At 40.0% G+C, this 13,614-nt stretch overlaps 1 protein-coding gene across 1 annotated transcript in view; it reads left to right on the forward strand.

Moving 5' to 3' along the window:
• ERN1 (endoplasmic reticulum to nucleus signaling 1) overlaps positions 1–13,614 on the forward strand; it is a 32,620-nt gene that overhangs the window by 8,823 nt on the left and 10,183 nt on the right. The window contains exons 2-8 of the mRNA XM_066566088.1: positions 614–725; positions 9,184–9,217; positions 10,168–10,240; positions 10,902–10,974; positions 12,075–12,197; positions 12,803–12,904; positions 13,325–13,586. Of these exons, the coding sequence (XP_066422185.1) occupies positions 614–725; positions 9,184–9,217; positions 10,168–10,240; positions 10,902–10,974; positions 12,075–12,197; positions 12,803–12,904; positions 13,325–13,586 (779 nt within the window). The remainder of the gene's footprint in view (positions 1–613; positions 726–9,183; positions 9,218–10,167; positions 10,241–10,901; positions 10,975–12,074; positions 12,198–12,802; positions 12,905–13,324; positions 13,587–13,614) is intronic.

Consider the following 13,614-nt stretch of genomic DNA (forward strand, 5'->3'; position numbering starts at 1 on the left):
TAAAACCACAATTAAAAGATTTACCAGTATGGATCTTCTCCAGCCTTTAAACTGCATCTCTCCTGAATATTTTGCCCTTACTCGGAGGCAGCTGACAGTGCTTGCAGCTCCATCTGTCAGCCACAGTAGACTATTGGTCATTGTATTTATCCAGGTTCCACCCAGCCAATGTCCCTTCATTTCTAGAGGACTGAACCAGGTTCTGTGTGCCTGGGAGGAGAATGCCTTTGGCATTGCCATGGGGCTTCTCTGAGCTGCTCTGAACTTCCTCACTCTTCATAACTTACTGCATGGTCTTTTTGTCAGTCCCTTCCTAGATCAGCCCTGCCTCTGGTCTCTCCGAGTTCTAGTGCAAGAAGATTTGATATCAAATTGAAAATGGAGGTGGATTAAAGCATGTCCCAGTCTGTTTCTAGAGGAACTTAGCACAGTAACATCTGCAGTGTTAACAGCAAATTAACTAAACCAAAAATCACTGAATTCAAAGGGGCAAGAAAATTGTTCAGTCTGTGCATTTAAAAGAAGGGATGTTCTAGCCCATGTACTGTCTGACAGTTATGAGTAAACTCTGGAGTAAATAATCATACTCATCCTATTGGTTTTTCTTTTCCAGAACAGCAGCTCAGTAACTGTGCCAGAAACACTGTTGTTTGTTTCAACACTGGATGGAAGTTTGCATGCTGTCAGCAAGAGGACAGGAGCAATCAAGTGGACTTTAAAAGAAGGTGAGCAGGAGGTGTCCTGATGCCCTCTACTCAATAGCAGAAATAACAGTCAAATTAATTGGCAATTCCAACTGTTGTAAGATCTGGAAAATACTCTCTTTTCTTTTTTAATTTTGCTCTTGTTCCAGAATTAAGCTACAGTGTTTCTAGAGTCATGTTCATCTTCATAATTTCACTTGTAGGTATTTTCCATGTGAGTGTTTTTAGGGTTTTGGGGGTTTTGTTTGGTTGGTTTTTTCCCCTGGATATTTAAGGTGTGGTGGTATAATTGGTAGGTGTCATGTTTTATGGGAATGACTGCAATATAAGCAAGCATAGAACAGAATAGATGTGTCAGCTTGTGGAACTGATGGCAAAGGGATTGCAGGATTCTGTCTCTGGAATACCCTACATTCTCTGGTGCAGTGCATATTGTGCAAACCTCAGGGATTTTTCTATAACAGATGTTTAGGAACACACAGTTTTTTAAATAAAAGAGCTGCACTTGTATAAAGTAATTTAACATTGTTCAGTGACTGGAAGTAATTTTGTAATTTTGATTGTAATTTTTCATCAAGACAGAGCAGAACTAGCTCTGTCTTGATGAAAAATTTAGTATTTGTAAACAAAATTAGCAATTATTTTTTAGTGGGACTGTGATTATGTATGGCAGAGGTGATAGTAACACCTTCACTTCTGGAAATAAATTAAAGGGTCAAGTGGAAGGAGTCAGTGACAGCATCATTCTGTCCTCTGTTTTTAAACCTGTCAGTTTAGTAGGTGAGCTGAAGTAGTGGGAAATGGATCGTGCCTATCTGGTGTCTGCATTACCAACCAGTTGTTCTTCTTTGTAAAGGCATTTGTATTTGAAAGCAGATCTATCAGACAAAAAGTTAACTTTTTAAATGAGCAAAAAAGGCTTTTGTAGCTCTTAGAGTAGAAGGGGCTAAGCCAAGTGTTTTCTTGAAGGATCTTGGTCTTCTCCCATCTCCTGTTTAAATTTAGCCCCTCCTTTTCCTGAACAGCCCTGCCTAAAAGCAGGTTGTCAGCTTCCCAATTTAGTGCTGCTGTAGGCTAAGAAGAACTTGCTGGTCTCTTTGTCATTCCAGTGACACAGACATACCCTGCCCAGTGCTAGTCTAGAAGGGTATCACAACTGGCATTGCTTTGCAGCCACACTTTATAAGTGGCAAGAGGTTTTTTGAAGAAGAAATGAACACACTTTGGTAACAAAAAAGATCTGGATCAGAGTGTGTTGCTCAAGGAACTTCCCTTGTTTAAAAAAGAATTGTTGCAAAACTCTTGTTGGTTCTGTAGAACTGCCAGACTGGATAATCTGGTTTTATGGAACTTCTTGTTTCCTCTCTGCTGCTAACTTCTGCATCTTATGTACAGGAGTTTTGCTCACTCAATTTTTGCAAAGCACTTATTGCTCCTTAGTTTATTCCTGTGTAATAGGGCAACACACAGGGGTCAATGAAAGAAGAATTAGTGGGAGGTATCAGTGCTCCAAGGTACCTCCTGAGCTAACTGAGTTAAGTGGACATGGAACAAGGGCCTATATATAAATTGGTGACTGAATTTGTAATGGGAGGGGGTTTATTTATTTTTGCAAATCTGTATTTGTTGGTGGTCACCCTGTGGGTGGGAGGCCCAACAGACAAGACAGCGTTGGAAACAAATGAAAGCCCATTCAGCTTTCTCTGCTGAACCCCTGGAGAGACCTAATAGTGCAGAATTCATTCTTAATATTAGTGTATAAACACAGTAGTTGGGTGCACTGTCTGTCAGCAACATGCTGGTGCTGTAACAGAGACTGCCTGGCCTGCACTGCAAGCAGTGCTCCTGCAGGTGCCATTTTACCCTGATTACAGCAGATAAGCCATGTGTTGTAGCTCAGGTGCTTTGAGAAGTTGTGGAGGTCACCTGGAGCACTGCAGAGGCACTCACCAGGAAGGGAACATTTTATTACTGCACTTGAGCAGCAAGGTATTTAACAAAGGGCAATTCAGGTACATTTTATTTTCATTAGGGAAAAAAAAACAAGGCCATGTTCATTATCAGGCAGTGCTTAAACAAACATGAATATCTTGCTATGTGTGGCTTGTTTTCATTTAGCACTGAAGCTTATCTTAGGTGTGTGGAGTAAATGAGCCAATGATTATCACCACAATAACATGTTTGGGTTTCCTTCCTTCATGCAGTGCTGGCAAGAAAGGCAGTCAGAATAGTTGTGCTGCCCATAAAGCAGGAAAAAATTAGGTCAGTTAGGAATAGGACTTTCCACTGCCAGAAATAAGCTGTGTCCCTGCAGTTATATGTGATGAGACTGTGGACTTGTTGAGGGTGCTTAAAATCTTCATTTCCTTTTGGCTTCAATGGGTCTTGTTCTCTGGCAGCTCTCAGGATTTTTCAGTGAGCAGGTAGCTCATGCTGCTCATTTCCTGGGCCTTGGAAAGTTGGCAAATGGTTGGAAAGTTTAGAGAAAAACCCATGTACCTCCTCGCCTGTAATTCCTGAGAGGCACCTCTGCTTGTGCTGTGACCCCACACAAAGAGCTGCTGTTGAAGGCACCCCTTGGAAAGGCTGTGGCTCACATTTCACAGCACGTTTCACATTGCTCTTGGTGCCACCCCTGATCAATACAAGGAGCTGTCAGCCCTGAGTGACAGTGGGACAGGCTCCTGTAGGCTCCCACATTTTCTGCACTTGCCACTAGCAAGGTACTTACTCAGCATCCTTAGTAAGGTTCCTTAGGATGAAACCTCTTTCCCAAAACTGATGGAAATAAAACAACTTCTGTCATTTCCTGCAGACCTCTTTGAAAGGTACAGAGGTGCAGCACTTCAGATTTGTGTTTAAATGCAAGTGGACAGAGAAAGAGATGGTCATGAGAACCTGTTGGCAAGGCAGAATCTGGAGAAAGCTTTCCTCCTTCCTGTCAGACTTCATTTCACAGTTCTGATTTCAGTGTGAGCTTTAAGACTGTGATTTTAAGACTATGCTGTTCCCTCCCATCTTTGTAAAACTCACCTTGTATGTCTCTGTTAACTCAAGAGCTGGGTTTATTGAACACAAGATTGAATTTGAGATGCTAAGGCTGCAGTGTTTCAAGCTGTACTCTTGGGCAGGGTGTTCCTCTGTTCTCTCTGTCCTCTTACATTGTTCAAAGGATCTCTCTTTTTTTTTTTTTTTTATTCACCAGCTCCTTAAAAGCTTTCCCTTAAGAACTAATTCAAAGTATTTTGCCAGAAAAACATTTAATATGTGCAGATTTGGATCCCCATTTAGAGCCAGTAGAAATTTTGTTATGATCTTCAGTTCTTTCTAGCAGTCAAAAAATGATGGTCCACAATCAATTTAAAAGGTTTTGATTTCCAACACCTCACTCATAACCTGTAGATTTTAGAGGGCTCTTATGATAAGACAAAGGGATAAAGATTCTATCTATCTATCTATGGGATCCAATATACAGATTTTAAAGGGCAAGTCTGAGGTCTGTAGGTCCTGCTTTAGTAACAGTGGTTTTTCCCAAAAAGAAATAATATCAGAATAAATAATATCAAGAAATAATATCTTTGTGCATAGTTGTACCTAATAAGGATTGTCAAAACAGAACAGTTGTAGAACAGTGCTGTTGTCAGCAAATTTCAGAGCACACTTTGTGTCTCTAGCCTCACTTGCAGTCCCTGCAGCAGCAGATGAGGATGGGTTTAAATTGGCCCGTTAGCCCAAACCTTGTGGTAGGGCCTCAGGGCAGGAAACCGTTTTTCCAGCTCATTCCAGTGGGGCAGTGACTTAGTCACTGTTTCAGCCTCCCACTTCTCCTTTCCAGTCATTGGCTCTAAGGGCACATTACAGTGATGTCAACATGCAACTTTATCTTTATCTTTATCTTTATCTTGTATGTTAAAAATGCTCAGAGTTTGGGCAAAAGGCAAATTTATCTTAATTTTTTTACATTATTTGTGAAATATGGAGAAAAGTTAAATGCATTATATTTAGTGTATGGGTACAGTTTCATAAGGCTTTTTTCCATATATGTATGCAAAGTGTGGGTCAGAACCATCTGAAATGTGTTGCACACTTCTGCCCACTCACAAATATATTCTGGCCATGATGCAACCAAAGCTGGATTGGGACATCTGCCTGCTGCCAGGTCAAAATGTTCGTTTTGGGGAAGTGGAATAGAGCCAAATAATTTACCAAATTACTGGGCAGACATTATGTTAACAGGTTTCTAATAACTGCTGTACTTGTAAACAAACACTTGGAGTTCTAGAATAAATCTTTATAATGTAGGATCAATCTCATTTTAATTTTTTTTCTTAACAAGGTTATTTTACAACTTTTTGCTAATAGAGGCTGTGTTACCAGTTCAGGAAGCTAAAGCTTGTGTGTGCTGAATTGCAGGTTTTTAATGTAGGAATCAGTAACATAATCTGCCTTAGTGGAGGCTGCAGGAAAAAAAAAATTGGAAACCATTGGAAATATCTATAGAAAACTCAGTCTTCTCTCCAGCACTTTAGATATTTACAGAATGGTGTCCTGCTTCCTAACTCACCCCCACCATGCTCCAGAGTTGTTTTGACATTTGTTTTCTTAGTCTGGAAAGTGGAAAAAGCTTTCTGTAGGACCTTGCAAGAATTTGGCTTTTCCCTGCTACATGGATGGAAGCTTGAGGAGAGGGAGATGTATTTTTCAGTTTTATCACATTTTCTGTCCAGCTTTCATTCCAGTACAGAATAGCTCTGCTTTGTTCAGGGGTTGTCACTGCTGCTGTTGGTATTGGAGCAGATCAGGCCTGTTAGAGGGACTTTCCCAGCTACAGGGAGCTGCAGCCAGGCAGTTTTGAAAGCAGTGAGGTGGAGCAGTCCCAGCATGTCAACGCTTGCGTGGGGAGCAGCTGGAGAGGAGGACTCTGACTTTTGCAAGAGCTTTTTCTGTTTGACCCCTTGTGGAGCAAGAGGTGCCTTCAGTCACAAGAGGGCTCACTCTTTTACTGCTCTGTGTTCAAGCACATGAAAACTATTGTAAGAACTGGCAACAATTAATTCAACTTGAGATTCTCTTTTTAGCTCAGAGCAAGTTCTTATTTCAAAACAAACTTTGAAATAGAGGTTGGAACAGGTCCCAAAACACACGAAAGTGAATGTGAAGAGTTTATTGTCTGTCTTCAAAGGATCTGTCTCTGCAGAGCCACAACCTGGGTTCAAGATCATAAAAGTGTTAAGAAAATGAGAAAATTTACATCACCTCAGTAACTAAAAATGTAGAAAAATGGCTTTCCACAGTCTGTCTTTCCAGGTGGATGGTGCTAGTAGTGACAGGAGCATTCCTTTCACTTTAGAAAACTAACTCCTTCATCCTTGTGAAGAGCCTCATGTGGGCAAATCAATCAGAAATCCATAAATGCCTTCTAACAATTCACACACAACACTTCAGTGTGCAGGAAGCCATCAGAATAATCAGTGTTTTGGCTCATGTGCCAATAAGTACCTAAAAAATTGTTGCTGCTTTGTCATAAATTCTTAATCTGTTCTATCTAAAACTTTTTTGTCTTTGCTCATAAATCGAGTTTCAGTTACTAAGAAATCAAGTAAAAGCAGGAATTTTTTCATTTCTGATGAAGAACATGATGTTGAAGACATGGTACTAAAGAGAAGTTCAAGGACTTTCATGACAATGATGCTTCTGTACACACTGAATAGCTTGGGATTTGCCATGAGAATCCTTCATGTCATCTGATAGGCAGCAGTGCTTCAGAAAAACACTGCAAAACATAGAGACATTCATGAGACCTCTGGCATTGTTTATTAAAGTGTAGAAGACATTGATTGATGACATTGGAAACTGCTTTAAGTGACATTTTCCCAACAGCTTTCAGAAATATAAACTGAGGGATAAAAGCTCAATGCAAATAATCATTGCACATAGAGATGTGTGTGTGTGTCCTTTCACTGTTGTGATACTGTGTGGTCAATAAAACCATGCAAAAATTCTCAGATCTTTAACTGGAGCAGAGGGGAGTGCTTTATTTTGGTTAATAAAAATAGATTGCCCAGTTTTAGAAAATTAAATAAAACCAAGCTATTGGCCCAAAAATGTTTTGCTGTATTACTACTCCCCACTGTATTTTCAGGAGAGAGAAGGAGCTCTAGGGAAGCATTACTAACCAGGCTCTCCTGCAAATGTCAAGGACAAACCAGGATCAGTTGCTAGAAGACATAATCTACTTTGAAATTTCCTGTAATTGTTCAGGTTTTCCTGGGCAGTGTTTGAAAAGCCCCTGAAATACTGAGATATTTGAGGCAATCCCAGTCTGTGCTGGTCTGCTGAGGTGTCCTGCCACTAACAGTGCAGTTAGGAAAGTTGGAGATTTATTCAGATTGTAGTAGTTTTACACTGTAATTTCATCTAACAACTTCACACCACCATTTAATTCAGAGAAGAAATAGTCCTCTAATTAAAATTAAAAGTTTCTGAAGATTATTCTGATAATAATCTATTTATGTTAGTTAGTCTTAACTTTAGCCCAGGTTGACTAGAAAGTGATTTTATAGAAAATCTGCATTGTTAAAAATGAAATAATAAATATGCAGTCACTTCAAAAAGAGGTTGTGCAGCTTTGTTACTCCTAGTGATCATTTGAGGGCATTTTTAGGAATAGGAAGGAGTTGCCCCAGTGCTGCTGGTGAAGCTGCTGTTGTCTCACAATAATCACTGGCACCACAGGTGAGAGTTTATTTTCTTACCATGTAAGACACTCTCTGTGTAATCAGTTCTTCAAGAGACTTACAAAGTTTATTTGGCTTTTGCCTTTAGCAATGCTTGTAGCATTTGCATTAAATCTTACTTAACTGAGCCAGGTGTCACTTGTTCTGATTCAGATGCTGTTTCTTTCACAAAACTGAGCATTCCCTTCCCATGAAGCATTTGTCATTACAAAACCTCTTGCCTTTGGTTTTTTAATCTCTTCTTTTAGGTTATTTCACCCAGATTTAGGGATACCCTGAGTCCATAAACTTGGTCTCAGTTTGCCTTTAGTAGCTCAACCCAGCAGCTCAGCTCAAGTCAATCCACTGTATTTGATGGGCAAAAATTGTTTTGTTCTTGTTTTTCCCTAGGGATGGAGAGCTGATGATGTAACTCACCATGTGTTGTATTAGATATTATAAAGCTTGTGGAATACTTCAAGCAAACACTGAGAAATAATTGACATATAATCAATGAGAGGGGCGTCCCTCCCAACATATCTGAAACCAGTTTCTTCACACAAGGGATAGAAATGCATTGCTTGATGTAGTTAATGCAAGAAAAGGTCTGACTAAGCAGCCTGGTCTGTAGAGACAGATACAGAAGATGAGTCACTAAGCTCCTTTGTTCCAATGGTAATTATTCTTATGGCCTTTGATGTGTGTTTGGGTTCTCAATGAATTAAATGGAATTTATTTTGACATCTTTGGGAGCGTATCCTGGAACATTTTTTAGGCTTGATGAGAAAAAAATTACATGTAGTTATATACTGAACAAAGCTGCTCTGAGAGTGTTTACTGTTGTAAGAAGAAATCAATGAAATAAAGATAACTGTACTGTTATCCTCATATCCTGCTTTCTTTCTGTCTCTGGCATTAAATGTGTTTCTTTGGGTGGCTGCTGCTTTCAGCTGTGTTGCAGCCAGGGATCTGCTTGGTTGGGGGTTATGATTTTTTAATCCATGTAAACCAGGTCATCCTTGCAGGCCATTGCCAGCTCTGGTGTGGTGCCATGCCCTGCAGAGTGGTACAGACTCTGTGAGCCCTGGGTACTGAGCCCTGAATTTCCTGTTCTTGTCTTGCTTAGCTCTGCAGATACCCCAGGACACTCAGGCTGCCCAGAACCTGTGCCAGTTTCCCAGTCAAAGGCTGTCAAAACATCAGTATTTTTGTTCTCATTTCCTTCCTGTTGCATCATGATGTTTGCATGGAGACAGAAGAGGTGAAAAACACTGTTTGCTTGGTCATTTGTCATCCTCTTACTCAGACTCCTTCCAGTGGAGTTTGATTTTCCCTGTGGAAGTGGAGATACTTAGAGGATTGCATCCTCTTGCCTTCTGAGGTATCTTCTGCCAGTATACCATTAATAAACACATGTTTGTCTTGGAAATTGTAGAGTAGGTCTTATAAATCAGGATACTTCTGTGGTGCTGGCATCAGGAATGAAAATCCTGTGATTCTGTAAGCTCTCAGTAATTTTGAGGTATTTAGTGTTGGTAAAACTGAATAAAGGACTTCAGAAGACTTTCCCAAGTGCTTTGTAGTTCCTATTTTATGAACCAAGTTCCAGGAACAAGAGGAGGCTGCTGAGAGTTTACTTTCAAACTGTGCATCAGCCTTTCTAAAAGGAGCAAGGTGTTGCAGGCCTGACTTGATCCTGTATCTGGTGAGTTCAAGGGATTGAACTGCTAGTATTTTGACTTTTTCTTTTTCTGTGTGTGCAGATCCTGTGCTCCAGGTGCCGATCCATGTGGAAGAGTAAGTCTGTTTCCTTTGACTCATTTACAGCTTGTTCGATTTCCACTGACGTCTTAAAATTTGGTTTAATTTTAACCAAACCCATCTGTGTTCTAGACAAGCTGCACACCTTGCAGAATGCCATTTAAGGTGGCATGGGGAACAGATAAGAGGATAGAATTAGCTACATACAATAGCTGAGAAGAAACATCCTGTCTGCAGCCTGTTCTCTGGAGCCCTTGCTGGGTTTGGACATCAGGGCTGTGAACTGTGCCAGGGGTGGCAGGTGGGAAGTGACAGAGCCAGGACTGATTCTGGATTCTGTACTTATCCCCCTCAAACAGAGACTTAAACCAGTGAAACACAGGAAACTACAACCACCACCACAACCAGAATCTGCAAATGACATCCTGGAGCTGTGAATTCAGATTGCTCCCTGCAGCAACCTCACATTTAGCTAATAAATTTGGGACTTGAACTTTGTCTCTGAAGTCAGTGATGACATTCTTTCTTTTTTTGATGATAGAACCATAGACAGTAGGGTTTGAGTTTGTTTGGAGGTCTTTGTGTAGTTTGGGTGTAGGGATCCCTTTACCTCTCAAGTTTACTTAATTCGGGAAACTCTTTCATCATTTCCTGCCTTTCTTATGCTCTCTGGTTTTGTTTATTTGTTTAGGTTTGTTCTAAATCTGTGTCATTTAAGAGCTTGTAGGTTAAGTTTAAAAGCTTTCACCTGAGTCATTGCCTGCCACATTTGGATCTTTGTGCATTCAAATACATTAGTGGTCTTAGGTTTTATCAGTTCTGAAACTTCCCTATATTTTTTAATTTTCACAGTTAATAAATTAAACTTCAAAAAATTCAATGTCCGATGAACTTCTCTGTAAAGCCAGCAGTGACCACAGTTTCTTTCCTGCTCTCTGAGAAGCACAGTACATTTTTATCATTTATAATTGTTGCTTAAATCCTAGGCCAGCATTTCTTCCAGACCCAAATGATGGCAGTTTGTACACACTTGGTGGCAAGAACAGTGAAGGCTTGACTGTAAGTATGTTTCTAAATTCTCTCCTAAAAAATGCCCCAGTCAACCTCATGCCTTTGCAGAAGGAAAATATACTTTTATTTTGTTAGATAAGAATGTTGCTACCTTGAGATTGTCAGGAAGGGATTTCTACTTGAAAATATCAACACCGCGTCTTGTCCCCATGTATGAATTTTCTGTAACTTGCTAAAATAATGATAATTACAAATAAAATTTATGGTTTGTTATCCAAATTCTGAATAATCTCAGTGTGATTTGATGGGAAGGTATATCCAAAATAACATTGATCAGATGTGTCACTCTCCCCAAACACATTTCTAAAACCATCTGCCAGAAGCAGGATTAATAACTGCTCGGTGCTAACCCCTTTAGAGGGGCTTTATAGTATTTAGTAAGCAAACAAAAATGCTGAACCTTTCAAATTAGTCACCAATCCATGTAGGCTACAGCTACTGCTTAATGCTTGACTTTCATTTTTAAACTTTGTGGTGATACTCAAATAAAATGTTTGCCTTACTACAAGAACTTTTTTCTCAGCTGCTATGATTTCCCTTAGGAACTTGGGCATTGTTAAATATTTTAGTATTTACTCTGGCTGAATTCTCAGGTATTATAATAATAGAAATAACCAATGCAATTATTGCTTGTTTGTTTTTCCCCTAGAAACTTCCATTTACTATCCCAGAGCTGGTGCAGGCATCTCCCTGTCGCAGTTCTGATGGGATCCTGTACATGGGTGAGCTCAAGTTTTATCTCTTTTACATTGCAAGATGTTCAGCAACTACAGAGACTCCCAGACAGACTGAAGGAAATAGGCCTTATTTTGGGTATTAATTATGATCTTTCATAAATCTTTTGATAACAGAAAATCTGATTAATATAGAATGCAGTTCCTGTGTAATGATTAAAACCAATTGGTTTTCCTGAAGGAATAAACACCTTTTCTTAGCAGTGAGATGCCTGGATGGGGATTTTTTGTTTCTTGAGATGCAGTCTCTCAACAAAATATGACTTCTACTTAAAATCTTCTTATGATTATAAATGGCATTGACTGCCTGATAATTAGAATAAAATTAGCAATCCCATTTCACCACAGTTAGACATCCTCCATTGTCTGACATACAGTCAGTTCATTTACAGTACAAATAATAAACTTATTGCTCACTGTCCTGACTCATTCTAACTGCAAATGGATTTGGGAGGAGAAAAGGAGAAGAAAGGGCAGCTATTACTTATCACAACAGTAAAATATGTGAAGATCAGAGTGAGCTTAGTTTCTAAATCTCTGAAGGGCCAATGCTCCTTCTGGTTCTCCACTTCAAGTCTTGCCAGTAAATGAGAGAAAAATGTTTATTTGAAGCTTCTAAACATGCCATACATGTAATAACTTCAAAGAAATTCCTAAGGCCATGGCTCATATAGTCTTGAGTGGGATGTTTGGATTACAATCCTTAAGCAATTCGTAAGGTGTTGACCCTCACTTTTTTTTTTTCCACCTCCTGTCTATCACCATGAGCACTTCAGTCTCCTCATCTGAGAGCTGGGATCTGCTGCACTCAGAGCTCTGTTAGATTTTATATGTGAAAAAAATCATTCAGCCAATAGTACTTACTCTTCTAAATATTGTATTTGGGTTTGGGGTTTGTGGTCAGTATTTGGGGTTGGCCAGTAGTGCTAAATGACAAACTTAAGCCTGACTGTGAAAAACTGTTTTATTAAAAATGCTTTATTTGTGCTAAGTCCGTGAGTCTACTAAAGAAAAAGGAAGACTGAAAAGCTGAATGAAAGTGCAGTTTTCCCAACTGAATGGTAATGTGACTTCAATTATGATTTCAGGTAAAAAGCAGGATATTTGGTACGTGGTTGACCTCATGACTGGGGAGAAACAGCAGACCTTGACTTCCTCTTTTGCAGAAAGTCTTTGCCCATCAACATCCCTCCTGTATCTTGGGAGAACAGGTCATATGCTTTTTTTTTACTGTAGTTTAAAAGAAAATTCTGATTTTTAAAGTTTAGGCTCATAACAAATGACCCTGCGGTCAGTTCAGGTTTTCAAGTTCATTTCTTGGAAAAACTTCTCTGAATTATGATTTTAGACTGTACACAGAACAATTATTAACTTTACCAGCAGTGAGATAATGTTTTTTAAACTTTGGCAATAGGTCCATTATTCTTTTTGTTGACAAGGTGGCATTTGTATTGTAATTAATGATGTATTCCAGTACCAGCAGAACTGTTTGTTCTGTAACATACAGCTTTTAAAAAACTGTTTAAAGAAGATGGAAATAGAGCAGATCCACTGACATCACAAGTGCAGTGTGCTAAATATCTGGTAAAGTCAGACCAACACCATGGAGGTGCTGACTAGAAACAGGAATAAGAGTTACAGACTTGTTCTTTAACCTCTCTATCAGTGTGTCCCTTTACATGGGATAGTGTTGGGAAAAAAGGAGATGCTGACAGCAGTGAGTGCTGTGGTGTTTGAGGAGTGTCTCAGATTTGAGAAGATTGATTCTATTCTCTCATAGGTTTTTTTGCTTCACAGACTGTATATCTTTTAACAGAGTACACAATCACAATGTATGACACCAAAAAGAAGGAGCTGCGATGGAATGCCACCTATTTTGATTATGCAGCTACTTTGCCTGATGAAGACATAAAATACAGTAAGAATTTAATTGCTTTCTCCCTCCTGCAATGGAGTTTTATATATAGGCAAAAATATTCTGATTTTTTTGTGTGGTGCATGTACTTCTGTCCATTTTTATCCATCACATACTGCAATATCTAAAGCCTGTTAGGTAGCTTCAGGTAAATTGAGTCCAGCAGGCTGCAGCTCTTGAAGGTGTGATTCCTTAAAATCAGTGAGAAATGGCAGGAGAGGCAGCAAATCTGAACTCTGGTGCACAACCTGCTTGCAATGCTCCTGAATGCAGCTGGACTTGTGTCTGCCCAGTTCTGGCCAAGGCTTTGCTGCTCAGCTGCTGTGCAGTGAAAGGTGTGGTGGTGACTGCACTCCAGAGCTCTTCCTGTGCATTGTTAAAGCTGCAGAATCCAGGGAAGCTCCACACGTTTGTGCATTGCAGAAATGTCCCACTTTGTGTCCAACGGGGACGGGCTGGTGGTGACCGTGGACAGCGAGTCCGGGGACGTGCTGTGGATCCAGAACTACGCGTCCCCCGTGGTGGCCTTTTACATCTGGCAGCGAGAGGGGCTGAGGAAAGTCCTGCACACCAACGTGGGCATCGAGACCCTGCGCTACCTGACCTTCATGTCCGGGGAGGTTGGACACATCACCAAGTGGAAATATCCCTTCCCTAAGGAAACGGAGACCAAGAGCAAACTAACGTGAGCCTGAGACTCTGCTCTTCTCACT

This window comes from Molothrus aeneus, chromosome 26 (genome assembly GCF_037042795.1).
Source record: "Molothrus aeneus isolate 106 chromosome 26, BPBGC_Maene_1.0, whole genome shotgun sequence".
NCBI classification, from domain to species: Eukaryota; Metazoa; Chordata; class Aves; order Passeriformes; family Icteridae; genus Molothrus; species Molothrus aeneus.